We start from the raw sequence: 25,328 nt of genomic DNA on the forward strand, positions 1-25,328 counted from the left end.
ACAAAAGGGTGGGTGAAAAACCACTTCAAAATGCCCTTTCATTGGCCATTGTCACCTGGGCTCCAGCACATCTCACAAGGATGTGCCTGTGTCTGGGAACTGGTGGACCGAATGGCTTGCCAGTTAGAGAGCTCTCAGTTCCCAGAACTCCATTAATGTAGCCCCTTGCATTCTTTAATTCCAATCACTGATCTTTCAATTGAATGGAATTCCAGAATTCTACTCAGTGTCTCATTGCAGGAAGCCCTTGATTTGAAACATAAGAATGTGATGATTAATTCTGGATGTAATCGTCAGATGCAGGGTGTAAGAAAACACTTTAAAAAGAACACATATGTATGTTTGTCCTTGTATTCAACATGTTAAATATGAATAAACTCAATGGAAACAGACAGACTTCATGGATAGTCAAAAGAATATGTTTAATAAAAATAATTAAACTTCCATTTGCTCTATAGAACTTCATAGAAAGTAATTCAATAAATTACAAATGACTTGTTTTTTTTTTTGTAAGACGTTTTTCCTCAACTACAGAAAGCATTATTTTGACTACACAGACCACAACTTGCAAATATTGCAACTGTCCGAAGGAAAACTGGACTTCTGAGTGACTTTTCAAGTTTTCAAGCTTGGAACAAGAGATACAAATACAAGGCAAGAAAAGCTAATTTTCTTCAGCGACTATTTTACATAAAGTATTTCCATTTGAATGATGAACTTTGTCATTTATTAGTGTATATTTTCTGTTGTTTTGCTACACTTTCAATTCTGTGTTTTAATTGATGGTATTCCACTATTGGGGACTTTTGAAATCTTAATATTATACAATGCAGCACTTGCAGTTTGTTGCTGTAGTCTGACTAAAAAAAATAAATAAGAAAGCTATTTTCATATTCAGAATATAATATCCTCATTTGATTGCATAATTTACTAATAAATAAGATTTCAGCCACCCAGGGACATCATCATAGAGTTAACGGGCAGTTTTTTGAGTTTTTGTTTTTCTTGCAGATGTCAGACTCCCCAAGGTCCAGATTAGGATAAAGCCAGGCTGCTTTCGTACAGTGCCCACAGCATTTCAGACGATGCAGAAAGAGGCAGAAATACAAATACCAATTTATCAACACTTGTTTTTTTTTTGTCCTCCCCACAAGTGGACTCGAGCCTGTTACAGTAGATATACTTTTACAATGTGCTTTCCTGCAGAACGTCAATTAATGTAGAGAAATACCATTCTCAGTGAGGGGGTCCCTTTGTCCATAGAGTATCGTTAACTTCTAATTAACTTAATAAGTGAAGAAGTCACTTAAAGCAATTTAGCAGACGTTTTGGCAAGAAGTATTTTTTTGTTATTATAATGGATTAAAAAAAAATAATAACCATAAGCCTCTGTCTTGAATATGACCTCTTTGTGGTCGTGAACAAATTAGAACAAACTCATACAATTACAGGCTGCTCACACTCATAACATCAGATCAATAATTTATATTCTGTGGATCTCAAATTCAGCAAACTTCTAATACTTTTTTTTTTTTTTTTTTTTTTTTTTTTTTTTTTAATATGATACACAACTTTATTAAGATTCATTCCTTTGATATGAAGCTCCCTAAGAAGGTCAGTGTACCACAGGCCCCCAGGAGAAGGGAGCACAGCGCTGCACATGGCCAGTTCTGAGGCTGTCTAGACTTGGCTTCCACTATCAGATTCCCCTTTTTAAAAACAGCCTTTTCCTCTTACTTAATTGCTGCCACTTGTCCAGTTCCACACTTTGTTCACTCATTCTTTGTTATTGCTCTTTTCTGTGGATGACTCCCATTGCGTAGCTGTTCCAAGTCCATTCCTAGTTTTGCTACGAGCCGAAGGTATTAATCACACTTCAGGAGTGAAGTCCAGTGTGTGTGTAATTGAGCTCACAAGGCTGCCTGGAATGGCTCAAACTGCTACGAATTCAAAGCCTTATTTTTATCCTTTAACTAAAACTGCACCAGACAAGCTTTGAACCAACTGCAAATTCAATCTACCAGTACACACACACAGTACGAGGGGAGAAGCTGCTGACAACAACAAGACCGCCTCCTCCACTCAGCACCACCCAATGGCAGACTTCAACTTGTCATCATTACACTAAAGCTTCTGCATTGTTTTACCTTACAAAATCTGATTGTTATTGAAATTGTGAATGAATTACCTTGATATTCAGAAGAGAATGACTACACACATTTCAGAAGCTGGATCAATACATTTTGGTTTGCTTTAGTGTCGTTACACCAAACTGAAATACAGCAGACTTTCCACAGTCACTTGGAGGAGAGGGAGGCGGAATGCAACTGGTGTTTTATGGACACTGAAGATCACATGATACAGTTTTATAATGAAGGTGGGCCTGTCTTACAATTGGCAAGGTAACAGTGTAGATTTCCTGCACATATACTGTGCACTCTCCACAACCTCAGAGGCACACACAGAATACAGTATACACAATACTGCCTTTTGAATGCGAGCCATGCTTTAACCTGGGTCAGTTATTTTCTATATGTAATACTAAAGCAAACAATGACATTGCTATTCTCTCAAACAGATAATCAATTTTAAATGTACCAGCTCACCATCATCATCATCATCTTTTAAATCTCTAAGCTAACAGCACAGTCACTGTACCTGCTTTTGCTCTGCGCTGCATTTGTCCCGAACTTTGCTAACTTTAGCTAAATCTGTGTAAAAAAAAAAAAAAAAAAAAAACAAAAACAACGAAAATTGTTTGGCATACTAAATCAAGCGTCACTTCTGCATTCGCCACAGCTTCCAGCACTGATATCAGTGACTCATCTTCTCTACTTTTCAAAAGCTTTCCTGTAGTGTCCAGCGTAGATCAGGAGACCTTTTCTGGAACAGAACTAACTGCAGCCAATCAGATATCAGCATGACAGCTTGCAGGCCCTTGCTCCCTCTTGGGTAATTTAGAAGGAAGGAGGAGGAGGAGCCCCTCCACAGAACAGACAACTCAAAATGAAAAACATTGGAAGCAAAAAGCACTCTGCTAGATGATCACCACACTGTACACTATTCCTTTTTTCTTTAAACCTTTGAATTGCAAACAATGAAGGAAACTACTGTACACTTTATAATGTAGCTCAGCTGAGGTATCATAGCCAGATTAAACTGGCTAACTGGGAAACATGTTTTTTTTTATTGTACCTGAATTTGAAATATCAGCAGCAGTGCACTACAACACTAGACAGCATCCTGAGCCCCCTTCCTGGTCGAGGCAGGGATCTTTGGGGATCGCTCCAGTTCACTAGGGGCTTCCCTCCCCTCCCCTCCCCTCCCCTCCCCCGACTGCAGGGCTTGATTTCAGATCTGACCAGGATCTGTACATAGCAGTTAGTTCTCTAATGTAAATTTGCATTGCTGGCACAGAAATAAATAATACGGACTGTTTAATCATTGATAGAGGTTAAAAGTGCAATTCAGATTCAATTTCTTAAGAAACACTCAAATATGCATAACTGTTTTCTGATCCAGTAAAATATCCTGGATTCAGTTCAGTAAGTTTACTGTTTTTGTATTTACTAAAGAACATTTTTTTAGGAAAAAAAAAAAAAAAAAAAAACACAACAATAAAAAAAACCATTAATGCACTCTCTTGTCACCTATTAATCTTGACCCGCAGTTTGTACTGCTCAGTCCATGACCAGACCTGAGACTGCAGTCAGTGTGAAAATCCTGCAGCAAAAAGAAAACCAAGCCACTAAAAGAACAGGGGCGAGTCCCAAAGCAAAAGCCTCCGATCAGAAATGCTAGCCTTCATTGAGGATCTGAAGAAATGACAGCGAGGAGCACAGAGATTCTACAGTTTCTGTGACATTCAATAGCTGCCTGAGTTATTGCTGCGCTTTCCAAAGTTTGATCAGTAAAATTAGAAGTGTCAAGGAGGCTATTTACAAAATAAATCAAAATATATATAAAGTTGTTTTTTTTCACTCCAAATATATTAAATGTACAGCTCGTCCCAAGCGCACTCTTTAATAAAATTAAACCCCAACAAAAAATTATAATGCCTTTTTTTCTTTTGTTGCAATTGTACACCTTTGTGTAATAACAAGTTCACAAATTCAGAAATCTAATAAAGTTTTACATGCAAATTGTCTTTCAAAACAATATTGTACTTTCATTTCAGCTCCTCTCGGTATGGTTCTCTTTTTTTTTTTTTTTTAACACTTTTTTGTTGCTATGTACAAAGAAAGAAAAAAAAAAACACACATTTTAAGTGCAAGGTATATATATTTATATATATACACACACAAACACACACACACACACACCGGCTCAGTCTTCATCGCTCGAGTCCGAATCATCCGATGAAGACGATGAACTTCCAGACTCTGACGACGACGAAGAAGCCCCTTTCTCGGAACCCTCTTCTGTGCTGTTGTCCCTCTGGGGGTCCACACCGCCGAGCCCCCGCTCGCTCTCTCCGCTCTCCTCTTCCTGTGGTTCGTCCGGGGTTTCCTGCGCTGCTCCTTCGGAGGCCTTCACGGCGCTTGAGTCACTGTTTGCACTCTGCTGCATGTCGAAAAGATTAGACTGAGACACTGGTGGAACAGGAAGATTAAGGCCTGGTGTGAGTAGCATCCCTGGATAAAGCATACTGGATAGTAACAAGGGGTTAAGAGCCAGCGGGTGGTTTGAGGCTGCAGCTGCTGAGGCTACAGCAGAAGCACTTAGTGGCGCAGCAGTGGAGGTCGAAGGAGAGTTGGTCACGGAGGCTTCTCCCGAGCCAGCCAGGGAACCTTCTGTCCTGTCGCCCTTGGCTTCCGCTGTATAGGGGTCGGCGCTGCTTCCCTTCCTGTCCTCGGAGCCAGGCGCCTCGGGGCACGTGCCCAGCAGGCCGCTCATGCCCAGCAGGTTGGGCAGCCCTGCCATGCTGGACAGCATCATGGGAAACATGGCGGCCAGGTTGTTGGCGTCTCCGGCTGGCAGGCCCATCAGACCGGCGGTCAGCTGCAAGGACTGAAGGCTCTGGAGGTTCTGCTGCAGGGCCTGCAGGCTGGACAGGTCCATCCCTGAGAGCAGGCCGTTGGTCAGCAGAGGGCTGACAGGCATCGCAGGGCCACTGCTCCCAGCGACCGCGTTGGAAACATCGCTCTTCGGTCGCCGGCCTCGCCTGCTCGCCTCCTGGCGAACCACGGGTCCCGTGAGAATGCGGTCGAACATGCTCTCTGGAAGGAAGCCCTGGAACAAAGGCATTTCAAAGTGTTAGCACCGGCACTGCACCATCCTTGGCTGGTAGCTGGGTTTGTGTGTTTTGCATTTAACAGGTTTGGGTTACACTATTAAAACTTGGGATTATTTTTGTTTTACAAATTGAGGTCATCTAAATTGGAGAGCAAAGAATTATCAAGAATACAAATGATGTCAAATCAGTAACTCCCAGCTCTATAGCTGAGATTTGGGCAGGTCTTTGAAAAGACAATAGTACTCATTGTGAAAGCGCTCAATCCAGAAAGGGTTTACATATTAACCCAAAACCATCATATACACACACACATACACACACACACACACACACACACACACACACACACACAACCCCTGTTAAAATTAAAAAATAAAGGTTTTCTGTGCTTTTTTGTGGTGTCTGGTAACACCGTGTAACAACATTTTTTTTTTTTTGTTCCTGGGTAGTTATTTCCTAATTGCTTATGCCTCAAAAGTATAGAAAATGGCTATTATTCCCCACAAACTTTGCTTTTGTGACCAGGACAATGATATTTCAAAATATCACTATTTCCAATGGAAAAACGGGCAAACGTGTGTCTTTTCGTTCACATGAAGTCAGAAAAAAACAACATATGAATCCAAATTAACATGTATTTATACTAAAGTAATACAAAAATGACTACAAAAGATTTAGAAGTGAGTATTTTTTTAGATTTACAATTATACTGTAAATACATGTGAAGCATGCTTGTTACACATGCAGAAAAAATGGCAGCAATGTATTCTTGCTGAAGGAAGTTCTGAAAACTTGGCTTGATAAAAAGGGGAATTCAAGAATACAGCCCATCACATACTATTTTTTTTATTAAGGACTTTTTGTGTACTGTGGACTAGACCAGACACTGAATAATCAATGAAACTTACGGAATATATATTCATGATACTTACGGAATGCTTCACTACCTCCGCCCATTCAGGGGGTACTCCATACTCCCGGTTCTCTTGCAGGAATCTGCACAAGTTCTTCAGAGCAGGAGCAAATGCCCCTCCCACCTACAGAGCAAAAACACAACAATCTCCCGTTAGCACAGAAAAAATACAATGCATACACTCATGCAAACCAAGCTTCATTTTTAGTTTTAGATATGCGCTGCCTTCCAGTCACATTTTGAAGGCTTCAGTATGCAGCTCCCTCATGTAAACTGTCTGAGTGACACTGGCTCTGCTGACTCTACCTTTCGTGCATTCCTCCGGTTGATGACCTGCACCCTTTCCTCTCCAGTCAGGCTGTTCACATCAATCTTGTTGGGATTTCTACACCGATGCCTCTTCTGTTTGGGTCTGCCGTCTTGAAATGTCATTTTACCAAGTCCCTGAAAAAAAGAAACCCAAAACAAAACATGAAACCACAATATACAGAAAAGAGGCAGACAGCGCATTTATAGTTTAAATATGAAAAAAGATATATATATATATATATATATATATATATCCAACTCACAGGAATGAATGCTCCCACGTCTGCTACATATCCTGGGTGGCCCTTCAGCCACTTCTCCAGATCCTTCTTCTTGGGTGCATCGTCCCCAGCGAGCCGTGTCCCATCCTTCAGGTTAATCACCGGGACTCTGCTCTCTGTGTCCAGCGTTCCTGGAGGCTGACCGAGTGCCAGTGCTGGGTTCACACAGGAGCTGTCCTTAGGGCAATTGCCACTGCCTGGGCTGAGCTGTGAAAGAAACCATCACACCATGTATGAACACTGCTCATGCACACACAGAAAAACAGCTAAAACGCCATAAAATCTTCCAACTGACAGACCTTTCCTTTGCGGTACAGGAACAGGGTGATCCAACACATTCTTTACAGGGGGAACAGGTTTATCAACTACTGGTACACCACAACTTCCACACATTGTTCTTGAATTACTCTACAAAATCTGCAACGTGCTGATATGCTTTGACCGGTAATGTTACAGAACTAGCAACTGCTGTAAAGCAACTCCAGGTGCATTCAAGAGCTCTTAAAAACACCCCCACCCATGTTATTTATTGAAAGTTTAAACTGTTTTGGAAAGCTGGTGCAGACTTGGGACTGGGGTAAACGCTTTGTGAATGTGCCCCTGAAGCTGGGACAGAGTGAACAGGGCTGGAGGAGTGGAGTCGTACATGGTTGGGAGCTGGCTTGTTCTTGGTCAGGAAGAGCAGGTCCATGCCTTCTACGTTCTTCCGCCTGCCTCTCCTCTTCTTCACAGCAGGCTGTCCATCCAGTACTCCATTAGGTCTCATATGGCTAGAGGCTGCTGCTGCTGCTGCTGCTGCTGTTGCCACTGTAAATGCAAAACAAAGAGCAAGTTTAGCACCGCATAGCAAACATGCATTTGTGCGGAAAATATATGTATACACATACGGTATTTATAGTGGATGTGTATGGGTCACAGTTATTGATCACATTTCCCTCCACTCTTCAGTAAAGGTCTGTTTAACTAACTTGAGTCTCTGCCACTAGTTCGTTATCAGGATCTTCTCTCACTTGTGGAAGAAAAGCTCATCTCAGTGACGCTGTGACCCATAATGAATCCTCACTTGTGGCTCATACGGTCAGTTCCAGCCAGGTCCTTAAATCACTACACTGAACACTGAGGCCTAATTAAACAATTAAACGAAGGCTGAAACAAGGCTCTGGAACGCCTGATTCAGTAGTTGGAATGAAACAACCACCCTTCAGGGCTTCAAACTCACAGTAGCCCTGCACCTAGTCCTGGAGTTCAGAGCCTTCAAATATTATGTAAACAATCAAGAGCCAGGAGTTTGATGTTAAATAAATAGTTTCTCCTTGTATTACTCCAGACCCGGGTGCAATTAGTGTGACCAGTTTACTTAGAGCAGACTTCAGTAAAGTACCCAAACGAGGGGGGTTCTGGAAGCCCAGACTGGGGCATGCAGCAGGGTTGGTGCGAGTCTCAAGCCCGGACCCTTTGATAGCAGATGTACCTGGAGCGGGCAGAGACTTGGAAAAGTCGGCCAGGCTGGTGTCCGAGGCGCTCTGCAGCTCCCGCAGGCGAGCCAGGTACTGCTGCTGCCCCAGGGAGCCCTCCTCGCTGTCCAAGGGCCTCTTCTGGGGGGGGGCCTGCTTCTGGAAAGTCAGCTTCAAGCCACCTTCCTGCTGGTGCAAGAGCGAGGTTACTAGAAAGAGCCGCTCATGAAAACAGCATCGTACCCCAGCTCTCTCATTCCAGCCAACCCCTTTACATAACGATGCCTTTGTGTTGTAGTGTTATTTTTTTTTTTTTTATCCTAGCTCGTTTTTTTATTATACTTTATTTTATATCATTAGGAGCATTCTTAAATAAATGAACACAGAAGTGAATAAATAAATAAATATATTATCTGACCCAATGTGCATTTCCTATGATAGAGCACACTGCTATGTTACTCATTTTCACTGTGCATTTCTAATTCTTTTTTTACTTCTACAGTATATTTGCTAGTGCTTTTAGACAGATTGCATTGTTGCAATGAGGAGCAAGGGCATGCTGATTTCTTAATACACAAAAAAGCAACAAGTAAAATAAAATCATAAAATGTTCATAAAATGTTAAGAGATCAAACAAAAAACAATTAGGAAAGCATCTTTAAATCAGCCAAAATTTTAAAGAATTCAGAGGAAAAAGAAAAACGTATTTCCAAAAAGTGTGAATAATTTAAAACTACTAATCCAAACAGTATCCCAAGGCAAGAAGGAAGTAGTGTGAAAAACAAACAAACAGAAAAATGCAGCCATTTGCAGAAAATAAAACAACATGCCTCACACTGCAATTTGCATTCAGGTCCTAAAAGGAATAAAAAAAATAAACATACGTCATTGATTTTCACTGTAAACTCCTTTTCTCGAACATGCTTCTTCACCTTTGACATCTGAGACGACAGAGCCAGCTCATCCCGGGGAGCTGGGAGCCCCTGGAGCCCTGCGTCCGCGCCTGGGCTGTCCAGGAGCTTGGTGGTGTAAAAGGAGGCCACGGCAGTGCCTTCGTAGCTCTTCCTGACTGTAGGCCATTTCCCTTTCAGCACTGCCTGGCAAATACTGTCCAGGCGATTGATCATCCCCCGATCCTGGGGAGGGCAAGGATCAGCAATACCGTAAGATACTCTGTGTTGAGATTTCATTTCCTACAGCAGGTGTGTCCAATCACGCTCCTGGAGGGTTACTCCACTCCAGGTTTAACAGGTTAACTACTTTAAAGGTCTGGATGGAAGTTTCATTGGTTCAATTAAACAATTTAAACCAGGGTTGGAACGAAGACCAGGAATGGAAGGGCCACCACTGTCCACCACTGTCCTAAACATTTAAACTTCAGGATTAAAAGGCATTAAAACTTGAGCATACTGGGAACAAGCAGTACAGAACTGAACCAGTGCAATGTTACCTTAGGCCAGTAGGAGGCAGCGAGCATGTACCCGCCCTGAAAGACGTGGGCAGAGCTGGGTGCCCCGTTATCAGTGAGGAAGCTGTCCTGAGTCTCGTCGTGGGTAGTGCTGAGCGACGCCACGCTGTCTTCATCGAAACCTTTCACTACAGGGGTGACTTCAGCTGGAGATCCATTGGACAGGGAAGACACATTAAAAGAGTAAAAACACCACAAGCCTTAGCTTGACTCTCAGCATTTAAATGAATCAGTAACTCAGTGGTCCACACCATCTTAGGTCCTGTTTAACAGCTGAAGAGTCAAATGGCGGTAATTTTCATCTTCAAAGCATCATAATTATACCAAGCTGGCCGTAACTACTGAATTTAGTGTCCAACTGTTTGTCTTGTATGCTGGCCTTTCGAATAACATTATATTGACACACAGACTACCTGGCTATATTTTTAACTTATCTTGCTGATACCATGCTTTGCTAAATTCTCCAGATTGCGTCGTCACATACCGTTCTCCTTCCTGTCCTCGGAGTCGCTGTCGCTGTCTTCCGAGGAGGAAGAGGAGGAGGATGACGAAGAGGAGGATCCTGATGAGCAGGAGGAGGAGGAGGAAGAGGAGGAGGAGCTGGAGCCAGACCGAGAGCACGAGGAAGACGAAGAGGAAGAGGAGGAGCGCGAGGAGGAGGACGAGCCATCAGAGTCCGAGTCGGACCCCCCGCCTCGCCCCCTCTTGCTGCTGCGCTTCTGCTTCTTCACTACGGAGCTGGGAGTTAGGGGTTCAGTTCTGGCTGCCACCATGCGCCTCTCTCCCTCTTCCTTGAAGTCCAGCGCACCCAGGGACATACAGGCGCTTCCCTGCGGGCTCCAGGGCTCCAGTTTGACCTTGGATTCCCCTGCTAACCCAAACCCTTCCTCCTCGGACGTGTGTGGCTCCTCTTTGAGCCGATCAGTCCTTTCCCCTTTTGGTCTGGAGTCCTCTGGCTGACCTGCCTTGGGGTCCTGTAACCTAGGCTGCGGGGTGAGGGGAGACCCAGCCAGGCCCATCTGATGCTGCTGCTGTTGCTGCAGGAGGGGTGTGGGGGTCCTAGACTGCAACCCTTTGTTCTGGCTGTAGTTTCTCTGGGCCATCATGAAGCTCAGCTCGGGGTCTCGGAGGATGTGGTAGTCCGTGCGGCTGACCCCATGCTTGGCTGCGCCGATCAGAAGGTCCCGGTCGTGGGTGCCCGTTTCCCACCACACCGGCAGGTCCTGGCTGGGGTGGCACAGCTGCAGCCGCTCGTAGAGCTGGGGGTGCCGCAGCACCTGCTCCCTGACCTTGCGCAGGAGCTCGATGCGGTACAGTGTGCGCGAGGCTCGCTCTTCCGTGATCGCCTGGATAGAGATGGATGGGTCCACAGGTTCTTCAGAGGGGAAACAGAATAGAACAAAATTAAAAAGTATCAACATCTGAAAAGCTTTAGGTTTTTTTTATAATTCTGATGAATTAAGTTTTTTGTTTTGAATCCATAACTTTTAGACACTCAATAATGCTAAATTTAAAAATGCTAAAAATGAATAAATTCAAAATGACAAAGATTTCGACTAGAAGTTTTCTCTCAATGTTGAAGACAAATGTTTCGGGTAGAAGTGTTTCTGAAAATAAAAATATAAAAGAAAACAAAACAAGGAGTGTAGGTGTCAAAAGGACAGTCAGCCATTAGGTGGTGCCAGTAACATTTTTCCTTTGTAACTTAAAGCTATCGTTAATGAACAAACAGGGTGATTTACCTCCTTCCTTGGGGGGAAGCCGGCAGACCCTCCGGCACATGGCTGAGAAAGCACACAGGTACTTCTGCAAGCTCTCGTCCGTCTTTTTGTGAAGCCTGGCCATGGCACGGAACTTGGTCCAGTCGAAGCGGTCCTGCTCTGGGTCGAACACCACTCCGAACGTGGATACCACTCTGTAGAAATCTGCCTCTTCTCGTCTGGTCCACCTAGAAGGACAAGATTATTTTATTCAAATAAAAGCTCTTTCAAAGCTGTATACACAACAAAAAATATATACAGATTGTCCACCATCTGTACATCGATAATGTGGTGTGTGAACCTCCGTGGACACCAGCAGGGACAGACCTGGCACTGCCTATGTACACGTGAAGACAGTATGTTTACATGAAGACAATGTGTTTACGTGAAGACAAAGCTGACACCCTGGGATCCTTCAAGAAGCTGCTTGATGAGATTCTGGGATCAATAAGCTACTAACAACCAAACGAGCAAGATGGGCCGAATGGCCTCCTCTCGTTTGTAAACTTTCTTATGTTCTTATGTCTGAAATACCCAATAAGGCCCATCCCATGTTATGTGTGTTACAGTTTGCAGAACTCCCTCCTGCATTGTAATATAGGCTGAAAACTTGCTGTAACACACATTGTTTAAAGTTATTTAGCCAAAAGCTTCCTAAAGGAAAATGTTCTTGATTAAAATGTTCAAACGCTCATAAGGAGTGATTTCCAGTCCTTGATGTTGCTGTAACACACGGTATGTGGAACGGGCCATTAACCCTAACCCACTGCACGGTTTTACTCCTGTGTGCCAGTAATCCAGGGAGGTTGGGGAGGTTTCTCTGCCTACCTTTGCTGTCGCTCTATCTTTGCTGCTATCTTGGGGTTGATGGGCTCCAGGTGCGCAGGGGGCAGGGCGCTGGGCTGCACTGGGCGCACCTGCTGGATTTGGCGGAGCTGCCTGTTCTTGGTGTTGCGCTGGTAGGCTGTGATGAGTCGACGCAGGCGAGTGGTTAAGGCAGAGGGAGGGGGCCAGTACACTGTGTCGCCTTCCATCATCATCATCATCTGCCCGTCTGTCACAAAACCAAAAAATGCAGGAGTTGGTGAATTTATGTCAGCAACTACAAACTCCTCCTGTTCACACCGCAGTATATTAGTGATTTATGGCTGTAGCTGCCTTGCTAAATAATTAAATGATACGCTTACCTCCGTTACCGTCTGCAATGATCAGCTCTCCAGGGGACGAGGCATCATCCTAAAACAGGACAACTGGACTTCAGGATACAGCTGCAGTTACATACACATATCTCAAGGGGGAGGGCTTGCTGCAATATCCCTTAAAGCAGGGCTTCTCAAATTCGGTCCTGGGGAATCCCTGTGGCTGCTGGTTTTCATTCCAACTGAGCTCTCAATTACTTAACTAGACCCTTAATTGAACTGACAATTTGCTTAAACAGATTTTTTTACTTGATTTCAGCTCTTGAACAGTTGCATATTTCAAGTTAGCTATAACATCTGATAAGTAACTTGAACTGTTTAAGAGCTGAAAACAAGCAAAAAGGTCTAAGTAAGCAAACTATCAGTTCAATTAAGGGTCTAGTTAAGTAATTAAAAGCTCAGTTTGAAAACCAGCAGCCACCAGCAGTTTGAGAAGCCCTGTGGTTAAAGGCACAGGAGGAAATTCAATACAATATCAATAAACAGTTTGATTTATTTAGTTATTTTTAATTACATTATTAAACAAAAGCCTAGTTCAAAGGACAGGTTGTAAAAACACAGAATGGTGCTACTGTTTGTGTTCTCTTCCCCGCAGTCACACTGCACCCCAAGCTCGGCGCACGCTGCGACTGCACCCCGAGCTCGGAGCACGCTGCGACTGCACCCCGAGCTCGGCGCACGCTGCGACTGCACCCCGAGCTCGGCGCACGCTACCTCCATCTCATCCTTTAGCAGGGCTGGAGCCGGTTTGTATTCGGGGTCGTCACCGTCACTGGAAAAATAAGAATAGAAAATCTCAGAAACGTATAGAGGCGTTAATGAAAAAAACAAACTAAAATAAGAAACAAACTAAACATAGCAACACACACATCTCTTTAACGGAACCTAAGAGCCTTTCTTAACCAAGCTTGTCAGTACATGTGTGGGAGTCTGAGTTTACAATGTTATTATAAAAATAGGACCGCTTTGAGGCATCACACGTTACTACGAAACCCAAAATAAACTCCTACTGCATCCCTTGTGTCTGATAAGAATGTAATGCTGGTGGCTTTTACACCTACCCATCCATGTAGTCGTTGGCCCTCTGCTCTGCGGCGATTGCCTTCTCGTCAGGCTTGCCCACTCGCTCCAAAAAGCTCAGGGCCGGGTCTCCTCTTATTGTGCTATACTTTTCATAACCTGCAAGGAAAAGAGCAGAGCACAGGACTCTTACAACACGAGAAACGCGGTCTGCAGCACGCAAGACAAATCTCTACGGGGTGTGGTGTGTGCAGGAGAGCTCAACTCTCTTAGAAAAGACTGTTCTGGGATAACTACTGCTGTATCCCCCTTTATCTTACAGAACCAGCTATGAGACAGAGCAGACTTATATTGTACAACGATCTTCTATTAGTTACAAACTAGGTTTCGCAAAAACAAGGTGTGATGGTCCCATGTGCAACATGGCAGAACAACAAGATGCTCTGCAACCAATTGCCCTGTGTCTTGTAAACGCCAAACAGTTTATCGGAATGAGGTTACAGCCTGTTTTCAAAAAGCACATGCTTTTGCACTCACCATGCTTAAAGACGCCAAGCAGGAGATTCTTGTCGGCATCCGCATCCCACCAGTTAGCAGGGAGTTCTGAGTGGTCCGGTTCTGGAACCCACATGTCAATCTCGCTGGAAGAAACAATGAAAAAAAGAAAATGCTAAAATAAACAAAACATGTTTATTCTGTCAGTGAACACATTAGGGCTTCATGCATTAAATTAACAGTCAGTTATTGGAAGCTACACAATGTGTATAGTGCACTGAACCGTCTGCAGATCTCTCAGCTGTCCAGTCATAGTTTCATTTAGGTCATCCTGACTCACAGTTCTTTCTAAACCCGAGAAGTGTCACACATTTTGGATTCCTCTCAATTAAAATAGTTCTTCTCAAGATCCAGCACTTTCCAGAGCTTGCAAATTAATTCAGAAAACAGGCTGTTCAACAAATTAATAAAAAAGAATTCAAATCTTTAACATGAAGCCTTGCTTAGTATCAGCCTAACAATTCTTATCTTGGAGTTTGTCAGAGAGAAATGAAAGATCTTACTCCATGGGGCTCAGTCATGCAGTCTCTCTCCCTCTCTCTGTGTCTCAGTATCACTGTCTTGCTTGCAGCACTAGTTACTGAAGGCATGCTGCATTACTGTGAAGGATCATTTACCATGCATTCTGAAAGCATTACCAAATTTAATACTGGGACTCTATTTATAGATCCTTCCTGGACTTCCCTAACTTGGAAGCAGGTGGAAAAGCAGCAATCTGTGTAAAATAATATGCACAGCTTTTACTAGAACTACCTTCTTCTAAAGTGGTCCGTTTAAAAAAAAGAAAGGACAAAGACTATGTAGTTAAGTTCCTTATAAAGATGCTCTATCACCCCCCCCCCAGTCCCCTTATTGAACATGCACAATGTGATGATAAAATACAGTACTTCACCACCCCAGAAACATATCCAACCAGCCAGGCTCTTATCAGAAACATTTCAGCTTATACAGCACACAATTATCAGAGATAAATACCACACCCTTCGCTCGACTCTCCCTGGTACACAGTATTACAGAAAAACGCTCGGGTCAGTAGGTAACTTGGTCTACACAGCAAACCGCTTTACCAGCAGACGACACACAAGCATTTCCCAGTGCACTTCATGATTACGTAAAACCTCTACCAAGCGTTGACTATAAATAAACAGGTGAGTGATTAGAGATATTTACCTGGAATCAGCCCCGTCAATCACCTTCTGGAAATGGTCTCCTATTACCTCCTGCTTCAGGTAATACAGCATTCTCACCCGAAGCAGCACCCTGGAAGACACGGCCGAGCGTTAAACGCCGTGTGCCATTTCAAAAGCAGCACACACACTGCCCTGAGCAGAGCCCACACTGCCCTGAGCAGCGCCCCCACACTGCCCTGAGCAGCGCCCCCACACTGCCCTGAGCAGAGCCATGTGAACACTCAGCGTCCCTGGCCTCGGGCTTCGCAGAGAATTGTGTTGAAAGCGTTAGAAAGCTGTGAAAGGCTCACTTGTTGCAGTGGTGTTTGATGTGCTTCTTATAGCCCTCGTCCTGCAGCAGGTGTTCTGGGTCTTGTTTGCGCAGCCACTCTGCTTTCTGGATGTCAAAAGTGCTGGGCTGAGTCTTCATCTTCTTCCCTTTTCGGCCCCTGGGAACTGGAGCAGAGAGCCCTGGGCGGGGCAGGGGCAGGGGCAGGGCAGGACGTTATTGTCACGAAGAATGGAGACACACACAAAACCAGATCTCATACTGCGCGCTACAGCAGCAACACTCAAGCAGCCAGAGTTTTACAATGGGTTTGCATTGATGCCAACACAAATCAATGTCAATGTGAAAAGCCAAGCACGCTGACAGCTACTCAAATAACTGAAATTATTATTGAAATATCATTTTATTTCAACACATATAACTCATTTGGTTGACACTCAAGTGCTATCCGTGAGTTCTGATGTACAGGTGTCTACCAACTATAATTCATTACTGTACAGTAGTTTCAAATAGAGACTACATAGCGATTTTCAAGTTCTTCTGTATATGGCATTCTACAAAGAGCTCTCTAAATGTAGGGCCAGAAACACATGTGCAGGGGGCTGCTTGCCTGTGTCAGCCACTTTGGACTGAGCTAGGCAGCTGCCTGAAACAGGACACTATGGGCAACATTTATCAAGGAGCTGGTTTTTCATGAAGGGAAATAAAACTGTTAAAAAGTTTGGGATGCCAATGGTATATAACTAGCGTTGTCAAATTTTAGTGATTTCTTTTATTCATTTATCAAAACTCGCATCATAAGACTAAAGCTCTTTTTATTCCAGTGGGGGCTATGTTTATGAAAGAAAAATAAACAACCAAACACATTCTTTATTAAGGGTTAGCAACTAAATTTATCAGGTTTCTCTTAGTATATCTAAATTTAGCATTATTGAATGTTTGGAGATATGGATAATTAGCACTGGAACGAACGCAGGATTTTCATGTTTGAAATATTTCGCTCATAGTTTAAATATTCATTCGGATATTCGTTTTTTCAAAAAGTAATAAAAGCCATTATATTACTCTGAACGCAGGCAGAGACAGCATAGCCTGTCCCAGGAGTAAAGAATAAGCTGTGTAGGATTTACTTTATCCCGGTGAATTAACTACAAAGCAAGGGATGCCAGACAGCAGCTCAAGTTAAATGTTGTTTTGTTTATTCCCAAAATAAATGGTACATAACATTGTCACAGCATTTTAATATTTTTCTTCTACATTTTTTTTCATTCCTTGCCATAGCCGTTTCTTTACAGGAAAGTGACCATAAAGTAATAATATGAGGTGTACTTGAGCCTTTTTGTAGCTGAACAAGCAAACAAAAAGTGAAATTTAACTTTAAAACTCACCGTTTTGGTTCTCGTTTATTACACTCCACATAACAGAAGGTCATAACAAAACATATGTAGTATATACAATCGACACAAAAATCACTACACAACTTTTTCAGGAAGTTGAGTACTGTTTAAGCGAGACATTCCAGAATAACACGCTTGCTTTTTTTTTTTCTTTCTGTCCCAGGAGACTCTGACTAGCTCGCAAGCAACACAAAGCATTTTTGTCCCGGATGGCTTTCCATAGAGATCACTGTGTGTGCGCCCACATAATCTGGTTTATTTACTTTTTGCTGTATAAAACTTTTAAATAGAGACTCAAGAGCTGCTGTGCTGATCCTGAATTTTAATATACATTCATCTTACACGTCACAAGGAGCAATTTTTTATTTGCCATTTTTTAAACTGTTGCGCAAATTCTGGTGAGACGGTAAATAAGTGTAAAGTATTTTTTGTCTTTGTAGCGAATACAAACATCTGATTTTTATATCCGAATACATGTAAAAAAATATTCATTTGAATATTCTGATATTTGTCCCAGCACTATGGATAATAAAGGAATGGAAATAAGACTTATTCTGCATAGCATATTCACCCATTACAGCTTTTACTACGAGTGCACAGGTAGCAAGCTCAGGTGTGTCTCATTAGACTCATAGTAAAAACGGTTGATGAAATCTGCAGGATGGCGCTCATGTCTCACCGAGGTGGTTCTGCAGCTCCCTGGTGTGGCCGTCCTCGCTGGGAGCGATCAGATCCCACATGAAGCTCTTGATCTTGTCGTCGCCTCGGTAGTGCAGCAGGCAGTAGGACAGCAGCGCCCGGCAGATGACCTCCACGTCGTGCTCGTTCAGCTGCCTCTTGAAGCGGCTGTGCTGCAGGATGTCTCTCCAGCGGCCCCACCTGCCCCACAGACACACAGAAACACACACACATCCAGCCGGTGAGACCGCGTGCTTTAATAATAACAACACCCAGTGCTCGGGACATACAGGCATGGCTGCGATTAAAACAAGTCTCTTAGGAACAGACATCCATCCCTATTGTACATCCCACAGATAGAGAAACTGACTTACATGCAGCAGATGTACGTAAAAAAATATAAAATGTGACGTGAGCGTACACAATTATGCTCAACATAAAGAATGCCCTAACCTAGTTATCAATTGGATAAGCTGTTCTCTAGAACCACATACAGTCGCTAATATCCCCAGCAGGAATAATAATGGGAATAGCAGACCAAACTGGTCATCCCTCGTGGCTTTGGAAGTTACACCTTCACTGTTCATTCAAAAGCTTCACTGGCTGCTATCCAGTTCTGCTGCAGGCTGACAGTTCAAGAACCTTCATAAATCACACCCCAAGCTAATTGCCTGATATCCAGTCTGATATCCTCAATGCAAGTGCTAGGGTCAGTAGGCAGCAGCCTTCTGGCTCTAGCAGTAGCTAGTGATTACCTTAGGTGACCTCAAAACTCAGTCCACAGACGGCCTGGTTGCTGTCACTTTCCATCTTGGAATAAGGCTACCTTGAGCTACAATATTCACATACAGAATTACTGTTTCTCGTTGAGTTTATTTACTTCGTTTTTTCCTTTTCAAGCTTGAAGGGCATCGCACACCAGCTAAGGTTCTTTACACAGAATTTAACTACAACTTCTATTAGTGGAACATACATGTGCAGTTCACACCAGGAATGAAAGAGAGTGATGCCTTGATTTCGGTTCGATTAGATTTGTTGTGCTTTAAAAATGTATCTGAAGTGCAATGGCCTTAAGGGTCCTCAGTTTGCTTAGGAAAAAAAAAAAACAGAACAAAACCCAACCCCCTCCACATGCGGTGGTAAGCGCAGAGAAGGTGACTCACTGCCTGCTCCTGCTCCCGATCCAGGGACAGCTGTGGAGCCTGCAGCAACTGCCAGGCTTTTCAATGCTACGCTGTCCCCAAGGAGAATGGCTCCTCTGTTTTGTGACAGCAAGATCAGAAAGAAAAAAAAAACAACCTTGCAGTCACTGAGCAGCTCACAGCAAAGAAGCAGAGGCAGCTTCCAGAATCTTACAGTCGCTTCCCCCTTCTCCTGCTGGAGGTCAAGGACTTCTCTGCAAAAGTTAGACCAACTTCATTGCAGATGCTGTGTTTCACTACAGGTGGGCAATAAGCCAGACAGCCATGCCTGGGCTCTTATCAAGCCAGCTAGGTTTGATGATCCTCAGTGGACAGCGGTTTGCACCTCAAATGCCACACACAGTTCAGCACGACTTGCACACAATACCTCCAAAGCGCCCCCTCTGCCCTGCACCCCCATGACGCACGCTCACCCATAAACCAGCAGGTTCTTCTCGACCCGGAAGCACTCGGTCCTGCCGTAGCCGCTGAGGCGGTCGTGCGGCCGGCGCAGTTTGGGCTTGTCGTCGCCCTCGCTCTCCCCCTCCGATAACTGCGCCAGCTCCTCTTTCGTGGCGCTGAAGGGTCGGGTCTGCTTCCTCACTCTCGGGGTGTCGATCACCAGGCTGTTCTGCGAATGGCAAAGGAGCAAAGATGCCAATTTAACGAGCCGATTCACTGGTTAACGTGAGCAGGAGCACCACTGCTGGTGTTACTCAATTCCTGGCTCTCCCAGCAGGGGGCCACTATTGGGCATACATTCTACTAAAGGAAGGGCTTAAATCAAAATGCAAACTCATTTCAAGAGAGGCTGATGGGGAGTAGATCTTTTGTATGCTACCTGGTAGCTGCTGTCTATTCTATTTGTTTAGTGTTGACATTTAACTTGACTAGAACTGAGGACAGCAAGCTCATAATTATGTAGCAGATTTCCTTAAGAGACTTGCAAGTAAAAAAAAAAAAAAAAAAAAAAAAAAAAAAAAAAAAAAGGTAAAAAAACAAGACATTTTTTTGTGACAGTGAATTTACCTTATAAAAGGAAATACGTTTACAACTTGTAAACATATTAACCAAATGAGTAAATTATGGAATGGTGAGATATGGAGGGAGCGCTGCATTTAACACCTTCTCAACACAGGGTCTGGTTCAGTTCTAACTAGCTGAGCGGCTCTCTCATGTTTCGGCAAGCAGGATAATGGATTTCGACTGTTAGCAACGCTGTGCTGGTTTTTTTTTTTTTTTTTTTTACAGCTGTCAACGACGCCCCTGCCGTTAAAATCAGTCTGTCTGACCTTACATTTAACTAAAGCATGTTACCTGAACATACTTCAAACTTTCATCTCAGGAGCTCGAGGCGACACCGAGCACCACCTGAGAATAAGACCACTTCTACAAATAAACACGGATCACAATGAAAACATGCCAGCCAGCAAACTTGCAAAGCTGCAGCTTCAGAACATGCTGAGAAAAATTAATAAGCCTTTTTTTTAAATCTACAGATGTCTTCTCACAGGTTATTACTGAGGCATTACTGGGGTAATACATAACTATCTTCACCTTCAGCACCTTTCTTTGAACCCGCTGTCTTCTGTCTGTTTCCATTGAAGACACACACGCAGAGATTCTCCATACAAAAAGTTCTAATGCCCTACTTACTCTGTCATTCAGGGCCTCCATATCAATCTCTGCTTTCTTAGCCCACTTGTCCCAGAAGTTTGGATCATCCAGAGAGATGTCTGTCCTGTTCCCGGACGCCACGAAACTGGCCTGAAACAACATTGATTCAGTTTAGGAGGACAGGCGTAACACTGTGGTGCAGAAAAAACACAGGACAGCAAAACTCCCAGCAAACCACATGGACTGGCAAATGCTTTCAAATGGAATTTAAAATGAGCCTTTGTTATGCTTCCCCTCCCTATTCTTTTGACTTCCAGTTAAATCCAAGACCACTGACTTTAGCCACTTTGTCTGTCTAGCTGAAGAGCATGAGTATATTTTATGCGCCTAATAGACTAACATGGTTCTTAAAAGGCTTACAGGTTTATTAAGAACTGTAGCTGAAATTTAGATCAACAACAATGGAATACTAAACATGCTTAGTTTTTGCAAGTCTCAAGTTAAAATGCATCACACAAGTTTAGAATGCAAACAGAATATATGTAAAAAGAAAAAGCAATTTACTTTTGCAAAAGTGGAGCCCCTCCCCTCCGACTCTATGGTGATGGTTTTGGTTCGCCGCTGCAGGATCTGGTCGATGTCTTCCTCGCAGAATTTGGACCCTTCGTCCTCCTCGTCCATGATGGCCCCATAGGCCCCTCTCCGCAGCAAGTCCTCAATCTCCTTCTTGGAGAGCTGCTGCATCTGCTGGAAGACACAAACATAACAGAATGCCATCAGCACACACACACATAACAGAATGCCATCAGCACACACACACATACACATAACAAGATGCCACCAGCACACACACAAATACACATAACAGGATGCCACCAGCACACACACGAATACACATAACAGGATGCCACCAGCACACACACGAATACACATAACAGGATGCCATCAGCACACACACACATAAACATAACAGGATGCCACCAGCACACACACATAAACATAACAGGATGCCATCAGCACACACACAAATACACATAACAGGATGCCATCAGCACACACACACATAAACATAACAAGATGCCACCAGCACACACACAAATACACATAACAGGATGCCATCAGCACACACACACATACACAGAACAAGATGCCACCAGCACACACACAAATACACATAACAAGATGCCACCAGTACACACACACACATACACAGAACATGATGCCATTAGCACACACACACACACAAAACTTCAATTAAACACCTCCGCCATTTATTTACAATATCTGCCAGCAGACCCGGTGCATGTTGGAGACCGGCGTTTATATTAGATCACTAGCTTCACATGCTTCATACAGCCATTGAGAAGCCGCTAACACATAACCTTGTAGCAACACCGTAACTCAAATTAAACATTCCAGCAACTTTGTTAGAAGGTTGTGTGTCAGTGGGAACTAAGTAACAGTTTTGTTTCATAACAAAATTACATTGTATTGCACCCCATTAAGAATAAAGCAAAAGTATTATTACGGTCTTTTTATATGCACTAGTTAACAAGATTACAAAACATTGGAAAATGAACAAGCAGAAGTATAAATTTGTATGTAAAAATTGAATTAGATCTATCATTGTTAAGATGAAGAAGAAGAAAAAGAAGAACTTCTAAAATGTTTCTAAAAATGAAGAATACAAGCAATAAATATCATTCTCAATTTTTTTGTTTAATCTCAAACTTGCACATTGTTAATACAGCAAAACACGTTAAAATACACCAAGCGGTTTGTATCTGGCCTATTTTCAGCACGCTTAAAATGATCAAAACTTTGAATAACGTAATAACTGCATTAAACAAATATGCATTGCATGTAGGACTACCTTAAATTGCGTTTTCTATTATTATTATTTATTAATCCTGAGAGTCGCTTTCACCGCTGTCACTTATTAGCAGTTCATTACTCTCACGCTCCTCCTCAGCTTCAACGGCAATGACAGAGACCTGCCATTTATTTACAGTATTTGCCAGCAGGCCGGCGTGTATTGGACACAGGCGATTATTTGAGACCTGGCAATTATTTTAAGTTTTATGGTACATGAATACACTTTCCAGCACTATAGGCAGCAGCACTATAATACCAAGCAGGTCTGTGGAACTCACACCAACATGCAGAACAGCATCTCAAATCCACTGAAAGAGCCAGGGGAACAATTTAATTGTATTTCTAGTCTGTTTTAGTATTTCTAGGACACTGTGCACACACTTACCCCCCCTGCGCTGTTCTCTCTCCCACTCATGCTCTGCAGCACAGCCTTGTCCAAGCCCAGTTTCAGGCTGGCTCTGTCGAACATCTCCCTCTCATAGGAATTGCGGGTGATCAGCCTGTACACCTTCACCGCCTTGTCCTGACCAATCCTGTGACAGCGTGCTTGAGCCTGCAACAAGACAGGGAGAGACTTGCATCCACTCGTCCTAAACCTCAAGACAAAGTGATCTGGAGACAGGTATACATATCTATATCGATACGGATATGATGTTTAGTGGGATCTATTATTTCCATGGCAATACTTCAGGGAGTCTACAAACCATACGAAGCATCCAAATAAAAATGAATAGTGCTGGTGTGTTTTTAAAATGACCAACATGTATGTTAAACCAAACATGTATGTTAAAGCAACAATTTATTTTAAAAAACCCAATATGGCATGTACAGCTATTTCTGCATTTTGTAATGAAATGGTTGCTATTGATTTTTGATTAAAATAAATGAATAATTCAATAAATAAAAGCGAGGGCTAAGCAGTACGTCTTTTGGAATGGTAGAGATTATGGTGAACAAAATCACAAATTCGGATTAGGAGAGTCTACTGTAATTTGACAGACACTGAAGAACAGAGCCCTGCCTCTGGGCAGCTCCACAGGTGTACAGTATAAACCCCCAAGCTGCTCTCACCTGCAGGTCGTTCTGGGGGTTCCAGTCCGAGTCGAAGATGATGCAGGTATCGGCTGCAGTCAGGTTGATCCCCAGCCCGCCAGCCCTGGTGCACAGCAGGAACACAAAGCGGTCCGAGTCGGGCTTGCTGAATCGATCGATAGCTGCCTGCCTCAGGTTCCCCCGCACCCTGCCGTCGATCCGCTCGTACAGGTACCTGCAGAACAGCAGCAGCACAAAACAGCTTCAGCAGCAGCACAATACAGCTTCCGCAGCAGCAGCACAAAACAGCTTCAGCAGCAGCACAATACAGCTTCAGCAGCAGCAGCACAATACAGCTTCAGCAGCAGCACAATACAGCTTCCGCAGCAGCAGCACAATACAGCTTCACAGCAGCACAATACAGCTTCCGCAGCAGCAGCACAATACAGCTTCAGCAGCAGCAGCACAATACAGCTTCAGCAGCAGCACAATACAGCTTCAGCAGCAGCAGCACAATACAGCTTCAGCAGCAGCACAATACAGCTTCAGCAGCAGCACAATACAGCTTCCGCAGCAGCAGCACAATACAGCTTCAGCAGCAGCACAATACAGCTTCAGCAGCAGCAGCACAATACAGCTTCCGCAGCAGCAGCACAATACAGCTTCAGCAGCAGCAGCACAATACAGCTTCAGCAGCAGCAGCAATACAGCTTCAGCAGCAGCAGCACAATACAGCTTCAGCAGCAGCAGCACAATACAGCTTCAGCAGCAGCAGCACAATACAGCTTCAGCAGCAGCAGCACAATACAGCTTCAGCAGCAGCACAATACAGCTTCAGCAGCAGCAGCACAATACAGCTTCAGCAGCAGCAGCACAATACAGCTTCAGCAGCAGCAGCACAATACAGCTTCAGCAGCAGCAGCACAATACAGCTTCAGCAGCAGCAGCACAATACAGCTTCAGCAGCAGCAGCACAATACAGCTTCAGCAGCACCAGCACAATACAGCTTCAGCAGCACCAGCACAATACAGCTTCAGCAGCAGCCAGCACAATACAGCTTCAGCAGCAGCAGCACAATACAGCTTCAGCAGCAGCAGCACAATACAGCTTCAGCAGCAGCAGCACAATACAGCTTCAGCAGCAGCAGCACAATACAGCTTCAGCAGCAGCAGCACAATACAGCTTCAGCAGCAGCAGCACAATACAGCTTCAGCAGCAGCAGCACAATACAGCTTCAGCAGCAGCAGCACAATACAGCTTCAGCAGCAGCAGCACAATACAGCTTCAGCAGCAGCACAATACAGCTTCAGCAGCAGCAGCACAATACAGCTTCAGCAGCAGCAGCACAATACAGCTTCAGCAGCAGCAGCACAATACAGCTTCAGCAGCAGCAGCACAATACAGCTTCAGCAGCAGCAGCACAATACAGCTTCAGCAGCAGCAGCACAATACAGCTTCAGCAGCAGCAGCACAATACAGCTTCAGCAGCAGCAGCACAATACAGCTTCAGCAGCAGCAGCACAATACAGCTTCAGCAGCAGCAGCACAATACAGCTTCAGCAGCAGCAGCACAATACAGCTTCCGCAGCAGCAGCACAATACAGCTTCAGCAGCAGCACAATACAGCTTCAGCAGCAGCAGGCAACGGCCCTGTTTTTGACTTAAACACATTGATTTAAACATCCAATTAAACAGTGCCATGCATTGTACTTGGAAGAACCACCTCTGCCTTATTAGCATTAAAAACTCAACTGCCTTAGGCACTCTGATACTCTTGCTGCAGCCTCTAGCAAGCCCTTAAAAAAAGCTTACCACTGTAAATCTGCATGGTAAATTTTCCAGTTTTCCCATGCTTGTCCCATGTTTATACTATGCATTTACCATGTTTCTTAAT

At 43.8% G+C, this 25,328-nt stretch overlaps 1 protein-coding gene across 13 annotated transcripts in view; it reads right to left on the reverse strand.

Annotated features, from left to right (window-relative positions):
• Positions 1-405: 405 nt before the first annotated feature.
• LOC121325579 (chromodomain-helicase-DNA-binding protein 9-like) overlaps positions 406-25,328 on the reverse strand; it is a 69,702-nt gene continuing 44,779 nt past the window's right edge. For 5 of the 13 annotated variants that reach the window (XM_041268309.1, XM_041268310.1, XM_041268319.1 and 2 more), the window contains 23 exons: positions 23,473-23,668; positions 22,787-22,954; positions 21,091-21,273; positions 20,566-20,676; positions 19,344-19,540; positions 17,730-17,929; positions 15,676-15,835; positions 15,366-15,455; positions 14,178-14,281; positions 13,682-13,799; positions 13,335-13,392; positions 12,609-12,657; positions 12,250-12,475; positions 11,404-11,609; positions 10,146-11,036; positions 9,644-9,807; positions 9,078-9,329; positions 8,211-8,382; positions 7,386-7,546; positions 6,722-6,946; positions 6,456-6,593; positions 6,169-6,273; positions 406-5,232 (listed from right to left, as the gene is read on the reverse strand). In XM_041268309.1, coding sequence (XP_041124243.1) covers positions 4,327-5,232; positions 6,169-6,273; positions 6,456-6,593; positions 6,722-6,946; positions 7,386-7,546; positions 8,211-8,382; positions 9,078-9,329; positions 9,644-9,807; positions 10,146-11,036; positions 11,404-11,609; positions 12,250-12,475; positions 12,609-12,657; positions 13,335-13,392; positions 13,682-13,799; positions 14,178-14,281; positions 15,366-15,455; positions 15,676-15,835; positions 17,730-17,929; positions 19,344-19,540; positions 20,566-20,676; positions 21,091-21,273; positions 22,787-22,954; positions 23,473-23,668 — 5,080 coding nt within the window. In that variant the 3' untranslated portion in view covers positions 406-4,326. The remainder of the gene's footprint in view (positions 5,233-6,168; positions 6,274-6,455; positions 6,594-6,721; positions 6,947-7,385; positions 7,547-8,210; positions 8,383-9,077; positions 9,330-9,643; positions 9,808-10,145; positions 11,037-11,403; positions 11,610-12,249; positions 12,476-12,608; positions 12,658-13,334; positions 13,393-13,681; positions 13,800-14,177; positions 14,282-15,365; positions 15,456-15,675; positions 15,836-17,729; positions 17,930-19,343; positions 19,541-20,565; positions 20,677-21,090; positions 21,274-22,786; positions 22,955-23,472; positions 23,669-25,328) is intronic. The other 8 variants (XM_041268317.1, XM_041268322.1, XM_041268313.1 and 5 more) reach the window with 6 other exon arrangements.

Source organism: Polyodon spathula, chromosome 13, assembly GCF_017654505.1.
Source record: "Polyodon spathula isolate WHYD16114869_AA chromosome 13, ASM1765450v1, whole genome shotgun sequence".
Classification (NCBI taxonomy): domain Eukaryota; kingdom Metazoa; phylum Chordata; class Actinopteri; order Acipenseriformes; family Polyodontidae; genus Polyodon; species Polyodon spathula.